General features: G+C 48.9%; 1 protein-coding gene across 1 annotated transcript in view; it reads right to left on the reverse strand.

The window, feature by feature from the left end:
• Positions 1-1,426: 1,426 nt before the first annotated feature.
• Positions 1,427-22,500, reverse strand: part of vps13b (vacuolar protein sorting 13 homolog B) — a gene marked incomplete at its 5' end in the record, with an annotated part of 193,505 nt that continues 172,431 nt past the window's right edge. Inside the window, 14 exons of the mRNA XM_081388003.1 lie at positions 1,427-1,953; positions 2,403-2,652; positions 6,569-6,671; positions 6,756-6,932; positions 7,128-7,298; positions 7,950-8,126; positions 8,284-9,035; positions 9,793-9,908; positions 10,216-10,457; positions 10,749-10,876; positions 11,420-11,679; positions 12,758-12,901; positions 16,026-16,214; positions 17,195-17,402. Coding sequence (XP_081244129.1) covers positions 1,708-1,953; positions 2,403-2,652; positions 6,569-6,671; positions 6,756-6,932; positions 7,128-7,298; positions 7,950-8,126; positions 8,284-9,035; positions 9,793-9,908; positions 10,216-10,457; positions 10,749-10,876; positions 11,420-11,679; positions 12,758-12,901; positions 16,026-16,214; positions 17,195-17,402 — 3,163 coding nt within the window. The 3' untranslated portion in view covers positions 1,427-1,707. The remainder of the gene's footprint in view (positions 1,954-2,402; positions 2,653-6,568; positions 6,672-6,755; positions 6,933-7,127; positions 7,299-7,949; positions 8,127-8,283; positions 9,036-9,792; positions 9,909-10,215; positions 10,458-10,748; positions 10,877-11,419; positions 11,680-12,757; positions 12,902-16,025; positions 16,215-17,194; positions 17,403-22,500) is intronic.

The raw sequence follows: 22,500 nt of genomic DNA on the forward strand, positions 1-22,500 counted from the left end.
ACACACACACACACACACACACACACACACACACACACACACAGGTTCCTAACTGACGACGAAGACTTAACAGAGCAGTCATCAAGTGTTAGACAGTATTCTAGGTTATTACGTGAGGAAGTTTTTTGTTCAATAATTAGAATCTCTGTTTTTTCAGAATTTAGTAGTAGGAAATTACTAGTCATCCAAGTCTTTATATCAGCTGTGCATTCCGTTAATTTTGTGAATCGGTAAATTCCGTCAGTGTGCGAAGAAATATAGAGCTGAGTATCATCAGCACAACAGTGAAAACTAATGCCATGTTTCCTAATGATATCTCCTAAGGGTAGCATGTACAGAGTGAACAGCAGCGGTCCTAGTACTGAGCCTTGTGGTACGCCATACTGAACCTGTGATTGATGAGACATCTCTTCATTTACTGCTACAAACTGGTAACGGTCAGATAAGTGTGATTTAAACCATGCTAATGCAATTCCACTAATGCCAACATAATTTTCAAGTCTATTTAAAAGAATGTTGTGGTCAATGGTGTCAAATGCAGCATTAAAGGGATAGTTCACCTAAAAATGAAAATTCTGTCAGTAATTACTCACCTTCATGTTGTTCCAACCCCGTGAGACTTTCGTTCATCTTCGGAACACAAATGAAGATATTTTTGATGAAATCTGAGAGCTGGATCACTCCTCCTGCAGGCTTATGGACACTATAACTTGCTGGCCCAGAAAATGGGTTAAAGACATTGTTAATATTAATATAACATTGTGACGTGAAACCCAAACGCGCTACGCTATTACACTACGTAAAAAGACTCGAGGTCCAGAGAGAAGGAAATGAAAAGTGGAATAAAGTCGTTATTTTTGTTTGTTTTTGCGCACAAAAAGTATTCTCATCGCTTTATAAACTTAAGATTGAGCCACTGGTGTCACTTGGACTATATTAACAATGTCTTTAACCCATTTTCTGGGCCAGCAAGTTATAGTGTCCATAAGCCTGCAGGAGGAGTGATCCAGCTCTCAGATTTCATCAAAAATATCTTCATTTGTGTTCCGAAGATGAACGAAAGTCTCACGGGGTTGGAACAACATGAAGGTGAGTAATTACTGACAGAATTTTCATTTTTGGGTGAACTAACCCTTTAAGATTGAGTAACACTAATAGAGAGATACAACCACGATCGGATGATAAGAGCAAATCATTTGTGACTGATTGGTACTATGGTACGGTCTAAATCCTGACTGTGAATGAAACCGACGAGTGAATGTTTGAATCTCCAGGGACGAGTGAATGTTGACCCTGCAGGCAGAAGCGCTTCACTAACGCAGTCCCAGGTCAGACGCTCAAGGGGTCTAACGAGGCTGAACACCGCAGACACCAAACACACTGATCACACAACTAAACAACTGACGTCAAGCTGATCACATATCTTCAAATATCCCATGTTTTATTACAAAAAGCAGATTCATTATGAAGCAACAGACTCATATTTTCATTAGACCAGAATACAGGAGCGAATAATACAATAAAAAACAGTAAATCATTTTCCTTGCATTGATTATAAAAATAAAAAAAATGAAAGGCCTTCTTTTGGTTTAAAGCATCACATTCACACAGAAAGGGTTAGGGTTAGGGTTAAGTTAGCTCTGGCTGATGTAGTGACGTCCCAGTAAAGTGATGTGTGTAACTCAGAAGTCGTCTGTGATGTGAGCGTCAGTGGAAGCCGATGCGCAGCGCCCTGTTCTTCACCATGGTGAACTTGCAGACGAACACGCGTGCGCAGGCCGGCTCTGCGTGATACTGGTATGTCCTGGAGACGGTGGGCGGCGGATCCGCGGGAGTGACGGGCGGCTGGTGACGCGACGACTGAGACGGAGACAGAAACTGAGACGCTCCGGTGACGAACTCCACCAGCCGGCTGTACTGCAGCTCCGAGAGGCGCTCGCGAGACCCGTCGGCCTGGGACACACAGACATCAGCTGTAGTTTGGGTTTGATTGATTATTTATATATAATATATTAATGCTTTGACAACATTGGGATACAGTTATGCTAATAAAGCTCTTTAGATGTTTGTGTGTGTGTGTGTGTGTGAGAGTGAGTGTGTGTGTGTGTGTGTATGAGTGTGTGTGTGAGAGAGAGAGTGTGTGTGTGTGTGTGTGTGAGAGAGAGAGTGTGTGTGTGTGTGTGTGTGTGAATGAGTGTGTGTGTGTGTGTGTGTGTGTGTGTGTGTGTGTGTGTGTGTGTGTGAGTGTGTGTGAGTGTGTGTGTGTGTGTGTGTGTGTGTGTGTGTGTGTGTGTGTGTGTGTGTGTGTGAGTGTGTGAGAGAGTGAGTGTGTGTGTGTGTGTGTATGAGTGTGTGTGTGTGAGAGAGAGAGTGAGTGTGTGTGAGAGTGAGTGTGTGTGTACCTCTGTGTCACTGGTCACGCGGTGCTGCTGCAGTGTGAGTGTGATGCGTCCAGGCGTGTGTGTGTCGTGTTCACACTGGATCTCGGTGATGGGGAAGGCCTGCTGCTGCGCGTCCTCACACACACTGACCACGAACAGAACCTCTCCGCTCAGCAGCAGACAGCCGGCGTGTTCCTGACCCGACCCGCTCACCATACACACATCCAGAGCCATGTGCAGCTCGGGGCGGCCCAGGGACTGCAGCATCTTCCTGCAGACACACACACACACACACACACACACACACACGGCCTGAGTCACAGGGCATTCTGGGGGATCACCCTCAGAATCAGGGTTTCACAAAATGAATTAAATCAAACAAATGTCAAATAAAATGAATAATTATACAACAATAACTATCAAAATAAAACATACTAAAATGTCTTGTTCAATTATTGAAATATTAACTCCTTTTTTGCTTAAGTTATTATGTTCTACAGTGTTTACACTTTTTATTACTGTTGATGCGTCCAGTCGTTCATAATTAGAGGATAAGGTTTTTTTATTATTATTACTATTTTGTTTTACTTACAAACAGCAATCTTTTACCCAATAAGATATTTTAAAGCTTGACATAAGAAAAATGTATATTCTTTACAGAAACTTCCATGATTTTTTTAAATATTTGAATAATTTCCATGACTTTTCAGGTCTTGACTCTTGATATATCCAGGTTCCCTTTCGAAAGGGAACTCACCCTACGTCGATGACGCTTTGAGGAACGCCATCAGGTTCTATGGGCCATATGTCTGTATTGTAAAGGTACTATATAAAGGTACTATATACCTTTACAGACACTGTTTTCAGTTGATTAAATCTAAGTCACAATGTAGATGAATCTGATGACTGAAAATACAAAATCTTTCAACTTCAACCTGAAACTTCAAAAGGTAATCATGTCTTGTGAAAAACACTTCAGGAAGTGTGTGGATGGATATTTGACACCTGATGACACACACAGCTTGTGCGTTTGTTTGGGCTCTGAGCACGACGGTCAGTTCTTGAGGGATGTGCTTGTGCCAACTGTGAGATTTCCCTTGAGAAGAGGGACGGGCATCTGTGCCAGGCGGTCCGGGCCGCGCTGAGAGACTGGAGTCGTGGGGTTTCAGAGGGAGCTCGCCGAGGAGCTTGAGAGAGTAGTTTATCTCTCTGAGGCTCGCGAGTTTGAGCTGCCGGATGAGGATGTGTTGTCTCTAGCATCCTCTGACCGGCAGCGAGTGCCCTGCTGGCAGCCCGAGAGAGGAGATGCTGATGAGGGTGAAGAGGATTTACAACCCGAACCCTCACAGCCACCCTGCCCCGCGTATGATGAGTTGTGAGTGTTATGGATCGTGCTCAGCGAGGCTTTGCTGCCGTAGGAGCGCGTGAAGGAAGAGAGCGCTCGTGGCAGACTGACGAACGGTTTCTTTCCGGCCATAACGCTCCAGCTCCCGTGAGCCTTCCATTCCTGCCCAATCTACACAATAAGATCGAAAAGGCACGGAAGAACCCGTGTTCAGTGCGCATTCATCGCCATCAGCGCAGTTGAGGGGATGCACGAACACGGGAGGCATCGACACTGAGTGCTCCGGCCCTGCCGCTTAAGCCACTAAAATATGACATCACTCTTAAATGGCAGGGCATTCGTGGCTGGTCCGGCTCTTCATGCCTTGCACACAATAGCGGTGTTGCAAGCATACCAGGCTGATCTGCTGAAAGATTTGGACACCAAAATCCGGGTCTCTCCCCTGACGCAGGACGAGCTGCGCCGCAGCACAGATTAGCTCTTCGGTGCACCAAACAAGCAGCCGCCGCGAACGGACTCTCAATGGCGGCCAGGGATAGGCATCTGTGGTTGAACTGGGATTAAAGAAACAATGAGCTCATTGAAGTAACGAATACTTGTTTGTTAACAAATTATTAGATTATAATGATTAATGATTATTTAAATCTTGCACAACACTGCGGTCCGAATCTGCACTTCCTCACCAGCCCTGCGGCTGGACCTATGGTGAGTGATTCCTTCAGTATGGGACCCTTCTGTAGGTCTGGGGTCGGGTTCGGTAGTAAGTGCGCTCTTTCAAGCTCTTTTTTGGTGATAGGCCTACATTTGTGAATGTCGTTCAGGCCATTGCTCTACGGGCAGCAGGTTGAGCTCTGTAGGTCTTCTCCCTATACGAGAGTTTTAGTAAGGTTGAACAGTAGACCTCAGTTCCCTGTTAGAAAGTATTAAGGGTTGGGTTAGGTAGGGTTTTTAGAGGATGGTGAAAATAGTGCCCTGATGCTCCCATATATAGGTAGGCTATGCATACCCTTCCCAGAGGCCTCCTCTTATGTTAGACTCGGCAGGCTTATGTAGTGGGTAGTGCCAATCTGTGGTAGTGAACAGGTTGGCTTTATTATATGGAAAATTCTCTAGTCAGGCCACCGTTCATCCGAGCATCTGTGTGAGATGGCTTCTTCCCTATCGGGAGTTTTTCTACTGAGGCCACCGCTCTGTCAAGCTCCAGATAAAACTACAAATTCAAGCGTTGGCCCTCGTCGGGACACCTTGATAGCCACCTTATACTAGAGCAGTAGTTCTCCTCTAACTTTAGAGAGTCGTTTTTGAGATTATAGATCTGAACTTCAGACATATAATATTCGAGTGGGGGCCGCCTCAATATCTGGCTTAGGCTTAGTAACTAGGAATTTGGTGGCGGTCTGCTAAGCATTCTTGCCTCAAGCCTCTCAGTATCTGAGTGTAGGCTCCTTAGAGCTAGAGCCCATCAGGAGATTTATTCCTGTAAATCTAGTTTTCCTAGTACTGGCCTTCTCTTACTACAAGAGTCGTCTAGCCAAGGCCCGCCTTTTGCCTTAGGTGTAAATGCTAGTGGTGTTACAGGGTATATAGTAGCATAGGTAGCAGGCTATCTTCAAAAAGCCTCCCATGCAGATATCTAATGGGCGTTGTCAGGCCTTTCTCTCTACAAAGTAAGAAACAGTGTGCTCAGGCCTCCGCCCTTTAGAGCTGAGTATTGTAGCTAGTATCCAAGCAAGGCCTTAAGTTAAAAAAGTTTTTTTCCATAGGGTTCACTGCTGTTGGCCACTTACTGAGGCCTCCATTCCCCTGGGTTTAGTAAAGAATACAAGATAATAGGCCTCAACCCTTATACATCCCTTAAGGTCAAGCTGATAGTACTCCCCTTGTTAGGATTATTATTTAGAGTACTTTGCTAGCCATAGCTCGTATGATATCACCCTTCACCACCCAGGCTCAGGTAGAGACAGAGTATTTACTCCCTGCCATGTGGGATGGTTGAGTATGCTCCCTTAGAGCCGAAGCACTGCCCTGGCTGATGCCCGTGACATTCGAAGCTGTAGGCCTTACAGTAGGCCTCCTCGATACTCCGGTAGCGGAAGACTCTGTTTAGGAAACAGACAGGTTGTTGGCAAGACTAGGTCAGTAAATTAGAACAGGTCAGGCCCCCTGGTGGCATGTGGGGTCCCCTCAGAAAGTGACTGGACGGGACTCCTTTCGGACCCCCTGGCCATATTCCCTTAAAGGAACCCCTTCCATGGAAGCTGTTGGTTCCAAGCCTCGGTCGGCCTTCCCTGTATCGGAGGCCCCTTTGAGGCTTATAGCTTGGGCAGTGGCTGTGGGGAATACTGTCACTGATGCGTATGTGACCCGAAGGAGGAGTTCTGTCTGTGACGTTTCTGTCACAGCCATAATTTGGCATGCACTCCCCTCAGCATGGTGGGTTGGTATATCGTTCCCCAAAGTGTCATTGATGCATTGCGAGTTCCCTTTTGAAAGGGAACGTCTAGGTTACGACTGTAACCTATATTCCTTGAAAACAGGGAATGAGACACTGCGTCGCTAGCCATGCCTCGCGGATGCCTGCTGAACACTCCCTTCAGACGATAAGTGGATGACATGTTCTCTAGGCGCCCCTTTTATACTTCCGGGTCGCACTAGTAGTGACATCATAGGCTGTCACCGGTCAGTATCGATCGCTGTGATTGGATAAGCGTTTCAGACACCTGTTCACGTGGAGGCGTTCCTCAAAGCTTCATCGATGTAGCGCGAGTTCCCTGTTCTCAGGAAATGTGTCGTAACCTGAAGTGTTTTTGGGTCCTGGTTGTGAAGTGAAGCGTTGGTTTACCAGACGTATTTGACGTGGCTGTTGGAGGCGTCGGCTGATCTGGAGTCTGTCGGTGGGTGCAGCTGTTTGGGAAGCTGCCAGAGACCCGCGCCGTGCAGCAGACCTGCGACACACACACACACACGGGTCACTGCACACCTGCACATCAACACACTCTCCTGCGCACGTGTGCATGAACGCCTCGTACCGTATCCTGTCTGCGACACCAGCTCAGCTGCTCCTCCGATTGGCTTGGTGAAAACTCCCACAATGCCTTTCCCCACCCCTGAGATGACACCGCGGGCCGTGCTGCTCGCCGAGCTCGGCAGATCCAGTGTCCGTGTGAACGTCTGCATGGGCTGATCCACGATTCCTGCGACCGCGCCTACACACACACACACACACACACGCATCATTGATTCTGTTATTGTCCTGCTGATCACTGTGAGGCTGCTGTGAATGATCTGTGTTGTATACAGCGCTGCAGAAGTGTGTGTGTGTGTCTCACCCAGCAGGGTTAGGGTTAATGATCTGTGTTGTATAAAGCACTTGTGTGTGTGTGTGTGTGTGTGTGTCTCACCTAGCAGGCTGATGCCCAGTCTGGACAGGCCTTGTCTCAGCCCGTCTCCCAGAGTCTCCGGCAGCTGCCTCCTCCACTCCTCCTGACGCATGTAATGCTCGTCGTCCAGCGACAGACGGTCCATGTTCCGCGCCAGACTCGTGGCCAGATTCGTGATGGACGTCAGAGTCCCTGTAGACACACACACAGACGTGTCAGCAGAAACACACGCTTGCATTCGTGTCTCGTGACGGACGTGCTGCTGCTAAACGCGTCTCTGGAGGAACTTGATCATGTGGGCCAGCGAGAGACACACACACATTACATTTACATTTATGCATTTGGTAGACGCTTTTATCCAAAGCGACATTACATTGCATTTCAAGGTACACATTTTACATTCTTATCAGTTTTCAGTTCTTGCTTTCCCTGGGAATCGTTGCAAGCGCCAACGCTCTACTGTTTGAGCTACAGGAAAGCTACCAGAAACACACACACACACGTCAACATCTGCACTGAGCTGCAGATACAAAACGCAGCAGGAGAATCAAACCATGCGGGACATTTTCTAAAGAAAATGCGAGTAGTTCTTGCCATAGTAGTAGCTAGGGTGTTTTGGATCGATTAGTGGAAGTTGTGATCACTGAAAGCACATGGAGATCTTCAGAGGTGGGTATGAACGCATCACATGTGTCGTGTCGTGTGTATCCTAAGACTTTTCATTCACTAACAGGTAATCTTCGTAACACGGGTTTGTTCATTCAGTACTAACAACCAACTTAATAGCAGATGGAGACGGTCAATATTACAGACAGAGTGAGTGTGTGTGTGTGTGTGCTTCACCTTTAGAGATGTGTTTGATGAATGAGTTGGTTCCTCTCGAGACGCCGCTGATAAAGGCTCCCGGCCCGCGAGTCAAACCCTCGTAAGGCAACCGGAAGAAATCTGACACGCCGTTCCCGATACTCCGAACGAGACTGGCGGGACTGCCGAGAATCTCCAGAGAGCCAACGACCCAACCTACACACACACACACACACACACACACACACACACATCAGCACATGTTGATTTATCTGAAACACAGTGACTGTAGAGTGACGCATCTGTCGACTCATTTCTGTCACGAACGGAAGCTCACGGATGTTCAGTTCTCAGGTGTGTGTGAGAGACGCACCTGCGCGGAAGAGCGCACCGGCGGCGTAGTGCATGGCGAGTGTGTGTACGAGCTGGCGTGAGGTGGTGCAGACGGGGCCGCGCTCGAACAGCGAGAAGGACAGCGGCGTGTGGTCCGAGGCGATGTAGAGCTTCAGAGACGCGTGGATGGAGAGCAGCAGCTGAAGGGGTTCGATCGAGAGCTTCTGCAGGTGTAGCGGCGTCACCAGCGCACGCATCGACTCCAGCACCTCCCGCGGAAGCCCCGCCCTTTCGCCACGCACAGCCAGGGTGCATTCTGGGATGTAGGTGTGGAGGAGCGTCTTCATATAGTAGAGGAAGGTGTCCTCCAGATACACGCGTGCGGGGCGGATGCGCAGCGAGAGCCGGTCCAGCTGTCCGGAGCCGGTGACCGTGAGGCTCAGAGAGAAGAAGCAGGCGTGGCAAAACTCCTGCGGGGTCAGCGCGGGGTCGCCCGGGGTCAGCGCGGGGTCGCCTGGCGGCTCCTGGCACATGATGACAGGGAAGTGGAAGCTGGCGCGCTGGTACAGCTGGTTGTCCACCTGCAGGCCTCCGCAGAGCACCTGTACGGTGTGGTCCTTGTGGTCGGGTGGAGCGTCGGGCGGAGGATCGATGGCCGGCAGCAGGAGCAGGAGTTTAGAGACGGTGAGACGCAGCAGCTCCACTGAACCGGACCGGCTGGTGATGTCATCACAGAGCGCCACGCTCGCCTCCGTCAGCAGAACCCTGAAGGACAGCATCGGACTGGACGGCCTGCGAGAAATACGAGAAGTCATCATGAAATCAAGAGACCATTCTAGTTTCCTTATGGAATATTGCAGTGTTTATTGTAAATGATTTATGGGTGCACATCATCATAATTGTGTTAATAATCTTGAATCAGAATAAGTTCCTCTCTCAGCATCTCTTCTCTTCTCTGATGACGAGGGCGGGGCAACTTGTCACTCACATGAGATCCACCAATATCAAACCACAACCATCCAATCAATTCCTCAGTTACATCAAGCCCCGCCCACATTAGTTCCTGTTCCACACACACACACGCCCTCCGGTGGAGAGACTCCACACACACACACACACACACGCCCTCCGGTGGAGTGACTTCACACACACACACACACACACACACGCCCTCCGGTGGAGAGACTCCACACACAAACGCCCTCCGGTGGAGTGACTCCACACACAAACGCCCTCCGGTGGAGTGACTCCACACACACACGCCCTCTGGTGGAGAGACTCCACACACACACACACACACACACATACCCTCTGGTGGAGAGACTCCACACACACACACACACACCCTCTGGTGGAGTGACTCCACACACACACGCCCTGTGGTGGAGAGACTCCACACACACACACACACACCCTCTGGTGGAGTGACTCCACACACACACACACACACACACACGCCCTCTGGGGGAGAGACTCCACACACACACACACGCACACACTCTCTCTCTCTCACACACAAACACACACACGCAGCAGGAGTGTGTTGTACCCGAGGTGTGTGACGGCGTCTGCAGCGCTGCTCTCTGGTGCCAGTGTCAGTGTGATCGAGCCGCTCTGCTGAACAACATCGATGTACAAACAGCCGAAACCAGGAAGAAAAACAACCTACAAAACACACAGAGATCAAGAGATCCGGTCATGACGACTGGGATGTTTTTTCCTCTCAAACTTTATTATTTTACAGTGAAATTACAATAGGAATATTAGTTATTTTGTTTAATATTTTAAATCAATAATAATAGTTATACTAAAATTGCAAATGTCATCAAACAAGTACAATAAATCTGGAGCTATTTTTTGTATTATAAATCACATTTTAAATCGCAATGACAATTTTTATCAGGAAATTCAGAGTATTTCCTCCTCAGGTCGTGCAGCAGCAGAGTCAGGTGTTGTGTGTGTTGTTGTGCACCTGTTTTCCAGGACAACTGATGTCAAAGGCGTCAGTCCAGCCTGGTGATGTGGGCGTGTCCATGAGGCTGGTGGGCGTGTCCGAGGGGCTGGGGGGCGTGTCCGTGATGATGCGCAGCTGCAGGGTGGGCAGCGTCTCTTTCTGTCGGCACTCAGGAAAACTGGAGGCCTGATAAAACAACTCATGATGGACAGAAGAGAGAGCAGGAACCGCCCGGCTGAACACCTCCGACCTCACAGGCTCTGAAACACACACACTCGTGATATTTAACACTGTGTGTGTGTGTGTGTGTGTGTGTGTGTGTGAGTGTGTGTGTGTGTGTGTGTGTGTGTGTGTGTGTGTGTGAGAGAGAGAGAGTGTGTGTGTGTGTGAGAGAGAGAGAGAGAGAGAGAGAGAGAGAGAGTGTGTGTGTGTGTGTGTGTGTTTGTGTGTGTGTGTGTGTGTGTGTGTGTGTGTGAGAGAGAGAGAGAGAGAGAGAGAGAGAGAGAGTGTGTGTGTGTGTGTTTGTGTATGTGTGTGTGTGTGTGTATTACCCCTGACGTTCTCCTGTAGTAAGAGGCTCTTGGGGCAGCGGTTGTGAATCATCATTCGTGGACACTGATCTTCACTCACTGTCAGATACGTGACGCCCAGATGCTCCTGACAGGTCAGAACCAGAGGCCTGAAGCACACACACACACGCACACACACACACAGATGAGTCCCTCACTGACCACAGACGAGACGCCCGGGTGCGTCATTAATAAACACCAGACTCGCAGAATGAATGTTTGATCTCAAGTGTTTCTCAGCACATCTGATCTCACACTCAGCCGAGGGTTTCAGGGTTAAAGGTAAATTACTGATTTATCAGATGAGAACATAAGAACTGAATTGAGCTGAATGATGAAACTATTGTCTTATTGCTGAATTTGTTTCATTACTGATGAATTTTGCAACATTAACTCTCATTTTCCCCTTTATTACTGTGAAGCTGCTTTGAAACTCTGTCGCCATCTTGAGGACTGAGGAGTGTTTGCTGTGTTTCTGTCAGCTTTATTTCTACAGCGCTTTATACAGTGCAGATCGTCTCAGAGCAGCTTCACTGTAATAATCAGGAGAATCACAGAATCACTGATGAAACTTCAAATATGAGAGTAACTCAGGAGTGAAGCAGCTCTACAGAAGATGGGAGAGTCATTGTTCTCTACAGTGTGTGTGTCACCTGGTGTTGAAGGGCCAGTGGGCGTGCGGCTCCACCGGCACAGGAACGCTCTGTCTGGGGAAGTCGGTTCGCACAGGAGCCGCAGGACTCCACTCGACTCCCTCGAGGCTCAACAGAACCTGCTTCAACCTCAGCTGCTCGTCCTCTGCTGTCGGACCGACCCGCAGAACATCCCAGAACGGCACCGCACAGATCACCTGATCCCCGGCCGATCCCGCGGGACCCAGAGAGAAGCTGGAGGAGTCCGGGACGGGACAGGGCTGACAACAGAGACACACGTTTCTTTCGACTGTTCATGACATTCACCTCAATGTGTGTGTGTGTGTTGTGTTGTGCTTGTGAGTGTGTATTGTACTTGCTCAGGTGTGTGTGTGTTGTTGTGTTTGTGAGTGTGTGTGGTGTTGTGCTTGTGAGTGTGTATTGTACTTGTTCAGGTGTGTGTGTGTTGTTGTGTTTGTGAGTGTGTGTGTGTTGTATTTGTGAGTGTGAGTGTTGTACCTGCTCAGGTGTGTGTGTGTTGTTGTGTTTGTGAGTGTGTGTGTTGTGTTTGTGAGTGTGAGTGTTGTACCTGCTCAGGTGTATGTGTGTTGTTGTGTTTGTGAGTGTGTGTATTGTGTTTGTGAGTGTGAGTGTTGTACCTGCTCAGGTGTGTGTGTTGTGTTTGTGAGTGTGTGTGTTGTGTTTGTGAGTGTGAGTGTTGTGTGTGTGTTGTGTTTGTGAGTGTGTGTGTTGTGTTTGTGAGTGTGAGTGTTGTACCTTGCTCAGGTGTGTGTGTGTTGTTGTGTTTGTGAGTGTGTGTATTGTGTTTGTGAGTGTGAGTGTTGTACCTGCTCAGGTGTGTGTTGTGTTGTGTTTGTGAGTGTGTGTGTTGTGTTTGTGAGTGTGAGTGTGAGTGTTGTGTGTGTGTGTGTGTGTGTGTGTGTGTGTGTGTGTGTGTGTGTGTGTTGTGTTTGTGAGTGTGTGTGTGTGTGTGTGTGTGTGTGTGTGTGTGTTGTGTTTGTGAGTGTTGTACCTGCTCAGGTGTGTGTGTTGTTGTGTTTGTGAGTGTGTGTATTGTGTTTGTGAGTGTGAGTGTTGTACCTGCTCAGGTGTGTGTGTTGTTGTGTTTGTGAGTGTGTGTGTGTGTGTGTGTGTGTGTGTGTGTGTGTTGTGTTTGTGAGTGTGAATGTTGTGTGTGTTGTGTTTGTGAGTGTGTGTGTTGTGTTTGTGAGTGTGAGTGTTGTGTGTGTGTGTGTTGTGTTTGTGAGTGTGAGTGTTGTGTTTGTGAGTGTGTTACCTGCTCAGGTGTGTGTGTTGTTGTGTTTGTGAGTGTGTGTGTTGTGTTTGTGAGTGTGTTACCTGCTCAGGTGTGTGTGTGTGTTGTTGGATCACAGCTCTACACTTGATGGTGTTTGTCGTGTTGTTAACCAGAACTGTTTTATCCTCAATCTGCAAAACCTGAATCCCGTATTTCACTGAAGACGACACACAAAACTGACAGAGCTGAGAGAGAGAGAGAGAGAGAGAGAGAGAGAGAGAGAGAGAGAGAGAGAGAGAGAGTGTGTGTGAGAGAGAGAGAGAGAGAGAGAGAGAGAGAGAGAGAGAGAGAGACTAGTTATTTATTCCAGATTAAACTCACCCATGCAGATTAGGGCTGCATGATTAATCGAAATGAAACCGCATGTAATTTGGCAAAGGCTGTGATTATTTTATGTGGAGCTTGTCAGTGAAGTACGGCTCTGTGATCAGTAATAACACCAGGGTCTCACACACACTCCATCTGAACACCAGGGTCTCACACACACTCCATCTGAACACCAAAGTCTCAAACACACTCCATCTGAACACTAGAGTCTCACACACACTCCATCTGAACACCAGGGTCTCACACACACTCCATCTGAACACCAGGGTCTCACACACACTCCATCTGAACACCAGAGTCTCACACACACTCCATCTGAACACTAGAGTCTCACACACACACTCCATCTGAACACCAGGGTCTCACACACACTCCATCTGAACACCAGAGTCTCACACACACTCCATCTGAACACTAGAGTCTCACACACACACTCCATCTGAACACCAGGGTCTCACACACACTCCATCTGAACACTAGAGTCTCACACACACTCCATCTGAACACTAGAGTCTCACACACACACTCCATCTGAACACCAGGGTCTCACACACACTCCATCTGAACACCAGAGTCTCACACACACTCCATCTGAACACCAGGGTCTCACACACACTCCATCTGAACACCAGGGTCTCACACACACTCCATCTGAACACTAGAGTCTCACACACACTCCATCTGAACACCAGAGTCTCACACACACTCCATCTGAACTCCAGAGTCTCACACACACTCCATCTGAACACCAGAGTCTCACACACACACTCCATCTGAACTCCAGAGTCTCACACACACTCCATCTGAACACCAGAGTCTCACACACACACTCCATCTGAACACCAGGGTCTCACACACACTCCATCTGAACACCAGGGTCTCACACACACTCCATCTGAACACCAGGGTCTCACACACACTCCATCTGAACACTAGAGTCTCACACACACTCCATCTGAACACCAGAGTCTCACACACACTCCATCTGAACTCCAGAGTCTCACACACACTCCATCTGAACACCAGAGTCTCACACACACTCCATCTGAACTCCAGAGTCTCACACACACTCCATCTGAACACCAGAGTCTCACACACACTCCATCTGAACTCCAGAGTCTCACACACACACTCCATCTGAACACCAGAGTCTCACACACACTCCATCTGAACACCAGAGTCTCACACACACTCCATCTGAACACCAGAGTCTCACACACACTCCATCTGAACTCCAGAGTCTCACACACACTCCATCTGAACACCAGAGTCTCACACACACACTCCATCTGAACACCAGTCTCACACACACACTCCATCTGAACACCAGTCTCACACACACACTCCATCTGAACACCAGAGTCTCACACACACACTCCATCTGAACACCAGAGTCTCACACACACACTCCATCTGAACACCAGAGTCTCACACACACACTCCATCTGAACACCAGTCTCACACACACACTCCATCTGAACACCAGAGTCTCACACACACTCCATCTGAACACCAGTCTCACACACACTCCATCTGAACACCAGAGTCTCACACACACTCCATCTGAACACCAGAGTCTCACACACACTCCATCTGAACACCAGAGTCTCACACACACTCCATCTGAACTCCAGAGTCTCACACACACTCCATCTGAACACCAGAGGGCGTCTCACACACACACTCCATCTGAACTCCAGAGTCTCACACACACACTCCATCTGAACACCAGTCTCACACACACACTCCATCTGAACACCAGAGTCTCACACACACTCCATCTGAACACCAGAGTCTCACACACACTCCATCTGAACTCCAGAGTCTGACACACACTCCATCTGAACACCAGAGTCTCACACACACACTCCATCTGAACACCAGTCTCACACACACACTCCATCTGAACACCAGTCTCACACACACACTCCATCTGAACACCAGTCTCACACACACACTCCATCTGAACACCAGAGTCTCACACACACACTCCATCTGAACACCAGAGTCTCACACACACACTCCATCTGAACACCAGTCTCACACACACACTCCATCTGAACACCAGAGTCTCACACACACTCCATCTGAACACCAGAGTCTCACACACACTCCATATGAACACCAGAGTCTCACACACACTCCATCTGAACTCCAGAGTCTCACACACACTCCATCTGAACTCCAGTCTCACACACACACTCCATCTGAACACCAGAGGGCGTCTCACACACACACTCCATCTGAACTCCAGAGTCTCACACACACACTCCATCTGAACACCAGTCTCACACACACTCCATCTGAACACCAGTCTCACACACACTCCATCTGAACACCAGAGTCTCACACACACTCCATCTGAACACCAGAGTCTCACACACACTCCATCTGAACACCAGAGTCTCACACACACTCCATCTGAACACCAGAGTCTCACACACACTCCATCTGAACACCAGAGTCTCACACACACTCCATCTGAACTCCAGAGTCTCACACACACTCCATCTGAACACCAGAGTCTCACACACACTCCATCTGAACACCAGAGGGCATCTCACACACACACCACATATGCCTCGCAGAAGAAGTAGACAACAACACACGTCATTGCCTATCGGCATCATCCTATCTGTAGCGGAATAAACCGAAGATTGAAACGCTTTGATTAATTTATTAAATGTTGTCTTTTGTTGGACAAGATGTTCATAAATGCTTCTCAGGTTTGGAAAGATGTTTGGCGTGTTGCTTTTTCAGATGCACGTTATAATCGACTCAAACTCACAGTGCTTTCAGAGTGAGCCGCGTCACTGAGCCGTACGTCACTGACAAGCTGCACATAACAAGCCTTCACCATTTCAAAAATCACAATAATCCAAATCGGTTTAAACGTGATTTCATGTTAATTGCGATTAATCGTGCAGCCCTAATGCAGACACTGGTAACGTGATGATAAAACAGTAACACACACATACACACCTTGAGTTTTCCGGGCTGTGTGCCGAGTGTGATGTCCGTGTGTATGTATCCCTCCTCATCCAGCAGCAGGACCTCGGCTCCGCCCCCTTCTGGCCACCGTGGCGACGACACCTCGTGGACCAATCGCACGGCAGGAGACTTGTGCACTGTGTTAGTGTGCGGCCAATAGATGCCAATCTGGAAGGCATCCTGCAGGTCACACACACACACACACACACACACACACACACACACGATCAGGACAGACGTGACAGGGAGATCCTGTTCTCAACATTGTTGTGATGCAGACAGACAGTGAGACAGACAGACAGACAGACGGACAGACGGACGGACGGACGGACAGACAGACAGTGAGACAGACAGACAGACAGACGGACAGACGGACGGACGGACGGACAGACAGACAGTGAGACAGACAGACAGTGAGACAGACAGACAGTGAGACAGACAGACAGTGAGACAGACAGTGAGACAGACAGACAGACAGACAGACAGACGGACAGACGGACGGACGGACAGACAGACAGTGAGACAGACAGTGAGACAGACAGACAGACAGACGGACGGACGGACAGACAGACAGTGAGACAGACAGACAGACAGACAGACAGACAGTGAGACACAGACAGTGAGACAGACAGTGAGACACAGACAGTGAGACAGACAGTGAGACAGACAGACAGACACAGACAGACAGTGAGACACAGACAGTGAGACAGACAGTGAGACACAGACAGTGAGACAGACAGTGAGACAGACAGACAGACACAGACAGACGGACGGACGGACGGACGGACAGACAGACAGTGAGACAGACAGACAGACAGACAGACAGACAGTGAGACACAGACAGTGAGACAGACAGTGAGACACAGACAGTGAGACAGACAGTGAGACAGACAGACAGACACAGACAGACGGACGGACGGACGGACAGACAGACAGACAGTGAGACAGACAGTGAGACAGACAGTGAAACACAGACAGTGAGACAGACAGACAGACAGACAGACAGACAGACAGTGAGACAGACAGACAGACAGTGAGACAGACAGACAGACAGACGGACGGACAGACAGTGAGACAGACAGAAAGACAGACAGTGAGACAGACAGACGGACGGACGGACGGACGGACGGACAGACAGTGAGACAGACAGAGAGACAGACCTTGAAGTTGGGCGGTACGATGGTTCTCCCGGCTGGAATCTGCACTACGATGCTCTCGGCCTCAAACATCCACAGGTCCCAGTGCGAGCGGTTCACCAGTAGAGCCCAGGGCAGCAGCTCCACCAGCAGTGTGTTCAGACCCGCGCGCCACACACTCAGGCGCACCTGCATCGGGCTGTCCCACTGCGCCACCGGCTCCACCGCACACCTGCACACACACACCATCATATCACCATATTAAAGTTTTAACTATAGTGATAACGATAATGATAATTATAATAATAACTACAATGATAGTATATAATGATAAACTATAGTGATAACTAAAACAATAACTATAACTATAATGATAACGTGTGTGTGTGTGCATATAAGTATTCACAGCTTTTGCTCAATACTTTGTTGAAGAACCTTTGGCACCAATTACAGCCTCAAGTGTTCTTGAGTATGATGCTGCAAGCTTGGCACACCTGTTTTTGGGCAGTTTCTGCCATTCTTCTTTGCAGAACCTCTCGAGTTCCATCAGGTTAGATGGGGAGCGTCGGTGCACAGCCATCTTCAGATCTCTCCAGAGATGTTCAATCTGGTTCGAGTCTGGGCTCTGGTGGGCCACTCAAGGACATTCACAGAGTTGTCCTTTAGCCACTCCTCTGTTATCTTGGCTGTGTGCTGAGGGTCGTTGTCCTGTTGGAAGATGAACCGTCGCCACAGTCTGAGATCCAGAGCTCTGGAGCAGGTTTTCATCAAGGACATCTCTGTACATTCATCTTTCCCTCGATCCTGACTACTCTCCTGGTTCCTAATCTTTCCCTCAATCCTAACGAGTCTCCCAGTTCCTCATCTTTCCCTCGATCCTAATGAGACTCCCAGTTCCTCATCTTTCCCTCGATCCTGACGAGTCTCCCAGTTCCTCATCTTTCCCTCAATCCTAACGAGTCTCCCTGTTCCTCATTTTTCCCTCGATCCTAATGAGACTCCCAGTTCCTCATCTTTCCCTCGATCCTGACGAGTCTCCCAGTTCCTCATCTTTCCCTCAATCCTAACGAGTCTCCCTGTTCCTCATTTTTCCCTCGATCCTGACGAGTCTCCCAGTTCCTCATTTTTCCCTCGATCCTGACGAGTCTCCCGGTTCCTCATCTTTCCCTCGATCCTGACTACTCTCCTGGTTCCTAATCTTTCCCTAAATCCTAACGAGACTCCCAGTTCCTCATCTTTCCCTCGATCCTGACGAGTCTCCCAGTTCCTCATCTTTCCCTCGATCCTGACTACTCTCCTGGTTCCTAATCTTTCCCTAAATCCTAACGAGACTCCCTGTTCCTCATCTTTCCCTCCATCCTAACGAGACTCCCAGTTCTTCATCTTTCCCTCCATCCTAACGAGACTCCCAGTTCCTCATCTTTCCCTCCATCCTAACGAGTCTCCCTGTTCCTCATCTTTCCCTCAATCCTAACGAGACTCCCAGTTCCTCATCTTTCCCTTATTGTTCTTCTGGAAGGTTCTCAGGCCTGATTGGTGGAGAGCTGCAGAGATGGTTGTTCTTCTGGAAGGTTCTCAGGCCTGATTGGTGGAGAGCTGCAGAGATGGTTGTTCTTCTGGAAGGTTCTCAGGTCTGATTGGTGGAGAGCTGTAGAGATGGTTGTTCTTCTGGAAGGTTCTCAGGTCTGATTGGTGGAGAGCTGCAGAGATGGTTGTTCTTCTGGAAGGTTCTCAGGTCTGATTGGTGGAGAGCTGAGAGATGGTTGTTCTTCTGGAAGGTTCTCAGGCCTGATTGGTGGAGAGCTGTAGAGATGGTTGTTCTTCTGGAAGGTTCTCAGGCCTGATTGGTGGAGAGCTGGAGAGATGGTTGTTCTTCTGGAAGGTTCTCAGGCCTGATTGGTGGAGAGCTGGAGAGATGGTTGTTCTTCTGGAAGGTTCTCAGGTCTGATTGGTGGAGAGCTGGAGAGATGGTTGTTCTTCTGGAAGGTTCTCAGGCCTGATTGGTGGAGAGCTGAGAGATGGTGGTTCTTCTGGAAGGTTCTCAGGTCTGATTGGTGGAGAGCTGTAGAGATGGTTGTTCTTCTGGAAGGTTCTCAGGCCTGATTGGTGGAGAGCTGTAGAGATGGTTGTTCTTCTGGAAGGTTCTCAGGTCTGATTGGTGGAGAGCTGGAGAGATGGTTGTTCTTCTGGAAGGTTCTCAGGTCTGATTGGTGGAGAGCTGTAGAGATGGTTGTTCTTCTGGAAGGTTCTCAGGCCTGATTGGTGGAGAGCTGGAGAGATGGTTGTTCTTCTGGAAGGTTCTCAGGTCTGATTGGTGGAGAGCTGTAGAGATGGTTGTTCTTCTGGAAGGTTCTCAGGTCTGATTGGTGGAGAGCTGGAGAGATGGTTGTTCTTCTGGAAGGTTCTCAGGCCTGATTGGTGGAGAGCTGAGAGATGGTGGTTCTTCTGGAAGGTTCTCAGGTCTGATTGGTGGAGAGCTGTAGAGATGGTTGTTCTTCTGGAAGGTTCTCAGGTCTGATTGGTGGAGAGCTGCAGAGATGGTTGTTCTTCTGGAAGGTTCTCAGGTCTGATTGGTGGAGAGCTGGAGAGATGGTTGTTCTTCTGGAAGGTTCTCAGGTCTGATTGGTGGAGAGCTGCAGAGATGGTTGTTCTTCTGGAAGGTTCTCAGGTCTGATTGGTGGAGAGCTGAGAGATGGTGGTTCTTCTGGAAGGTTCTCAGGTCTGATTGGTGGAGAGCTGTAGAGATGGTTGTTCTTCTGGAAGGTTCTCAGGCCTGATTGGTGGAGAGCTGGAGAGATGGTTGTTCTTCTGGAAGGTTCTCAGGTCTGATTGGTGGAGAGCTGGAGAGATGGTTGTTCTTCTGGAAGGTTCTCAGGCCTGATTGGTGGAGAGCTGCAGAGATGGTTGTTCTTCTGGAAGGTTCTCAGGTCTGATTGGTGGAGAGCTGTAGAGATGGTTGTTCTTCTGGAAGGTTCTCAGGTCTGATTGGTGGAGAGCTGCAGAGATGGTTGTTCTTCTGGAAGGTTCTCAGGTCTGATTGGTGGAGAGCTGAGAGATGGTTGTTCTTCTGGAAGGTTCTCAGGCCTGATTGGTGGAGAGCTGTAGAGATGGTTGTTCTTCTGGAAGGTTCTCAGGCCTGATTGGTGGAGAGCTGGAGAGATGGTTGTTCTTCTGGAAGGTTCTCAGGCCTGATTGGTGGAGAGCTGGAGAGATGGTTGTTCTTCTGGAAGGTTCTCAGGTCTGATTGGTGGAGAGCTGGAGAGATGGTTGTTCTTCTGGAAGGTTCTCAGGCCTGATTGGTGGAGAGCTGCAGAGATGGTTGTTCTTCTGGAAGGTTCTCAGGCCTGATTGGTGGAGAGCTGCAGAGATGGTTGTTCTTCTGGAAGGTTCTCAGGTCTGATTGGTGGAGAGCTGTAGAGATGGTTGTTCTTCTGGAAGGTTCTCAGGTCTGATTGGTGGAGAGCTGCAGAGATGGTTGTTCTTCTGGAAGGTTCTCAGGTCTGATTGGTGGAGAGCTGAGAGATGGTTGTTCTTCTGGAAGGTTCTCAGGCCTGATTGGTGGAGAGCTGTAGAGATGGTTGTTCTTCTGGAAGGTTCTCAGGCCTGATTGGTGGAGAGCTGGAGAGATGGTTGTTCTTCTGGAAGGTTCTCAGGTCTGATTGGTGGAGAGCTGGAGAGATGGTTGTTCTTCTGGAAGGTTCTCAGGCCTGATTGGTGGAGAGCTGAGAGATGGTGGTTCTTCTGGAAGGTTCTCAGGCCTGATTGGTGGAGAGCTGGAGAGATGGTTGTTCTTCTGGAAGGTTCTCAGGTCTGATTGGTGGAGAGCTGTAGAGATGGTTGTTCTTCTGGAAGGTTCTCAGGCCTGATTGGTGGAGAGCTGGAGAGATGGTTGTTCTTCTGGAAGGTTCTCAGGTCTGATTGGTGGAGAGCTGTAGAGATGGTTGTTCTTCTGGAAGGTTCTCAGGCCTGATTGGTGGAGAGCTGGAGAGATGGTTGTTCTTCTGGAAGGTTCTCAGGCCTGATTGGTGGAGAGCTGAGAGATGGTTGTTCTTCTGGAAGGTTCTCAGGTCTGATTGGTGGAGAGCTGCAGAGATGGTTGTTCTTCTGGAAGGTTCTCAGGTCTGATTGGTGGAGAGCTGCAGAGATGGTTGTTCTTCTGGAAGGTTCTCAGGTCTGATTGGTGGAGAGCTGAGAGATGGTTGTTCTTCTGGAAGGTTCTCAGGCCTGATTGGTGGAGAGCTGGAGAGATGGTTGTTCTTCTGGAAGGTTCTCAGGCCTGATTGGTGGAGAGCTGGAGAGATGGTTGTTCTTCTGGAAGGTTCTCAGGCCTGATTGGTGGAGAGCTGGAGAGATGGTTGTTCTTCTGGAAGGTTCTCAGGCCTGATTGGTGGAGAGCTGGAGAGATGGTTGTTCTTCTGGAAGGTTCTCAGGCCTGATTGGTGGAGAGCTCAGGCCTGATTGGTGGAGAGCTGCAGAGATGGTTGTTCTTCTGGAAGGTTCTCAGGTCTGATTGGTGGAGAGCTCAGGTCTGATTGGTGGAGAGCTGAGAGATGGTTGTTCTTCTGGAAGGTTCTCAGGTCTGATTGGTGGAGAGCTGCAGAGATGGTTGTTCTTCTGGAAGGTTCTCAGGTCTGATTGGTGGAGAGCTGAGAGATAATTGTTCTTCTCTCCACAGAGAAACTCTGGAGCTCTGTCAGAGTGACCATCGGGTTCTGGGTCTCCTCCCTGACTGAGGCCCTTCTCCCCCGATCGCTCAGCTCTAGCATGAGTCCTGGTGGTTCCACACTTCTTCCATTTACGGATGATAGAGGCCACTGTGCTCATTGGGACCTTCAACGCTGCAGAAACATTTCTGTACCCTTCCCCAGATCTGTGTCTCAATACAATCCTGTCTCAGAGGTCTATAGACACTTCCTTGGACTTCATGGCTTGGTTTGTGCTCTGACATGCACTGTTAACTGTGGGACCTTATATAGACAGGTGTGTGCCTTTCCAAATCATGTCCAATCAACTGAATTTACCACAGGTGGACTCAAGGATGATCAGTGGGAACCGGATGCGCCTGAATTCAAACTGGCTGTGAATACTTGTGTGTGTGGGTGTTCTGGTGCGTTTATGGCTGCCGTCGCATCATCAGGGGGAGTGTGTGTGTGTGTGGCCGTTCTGGTGCACTCGAGCTGCACAGAGGCGGTTGAGGAGATTCCCCCTTCTATGTAAAGCGCTGAGAAAAGCGCTATATAAATATAATGAATTATTATTATTATTATTACTATTATTAGTAGTAGCAATACTTATGTACATGTGATTTTTTCGTTTTTTATTTTTAATAA

The sequence above is a fragment of the Scardinius erythrophthalmus genome (genome assembly GCF_964197995.2).
Source record: "Scardinius erythrophthalmus genome assembly, chromosome: 16".
Classification (NCBI taxonomy): domain Eukaryota; kingdom Metazoa; phylum Chordata; class Actinopteri; order Cypriniformes; family Leuciscidae; genus Scardinius; species Scardinius erythrophthalmus.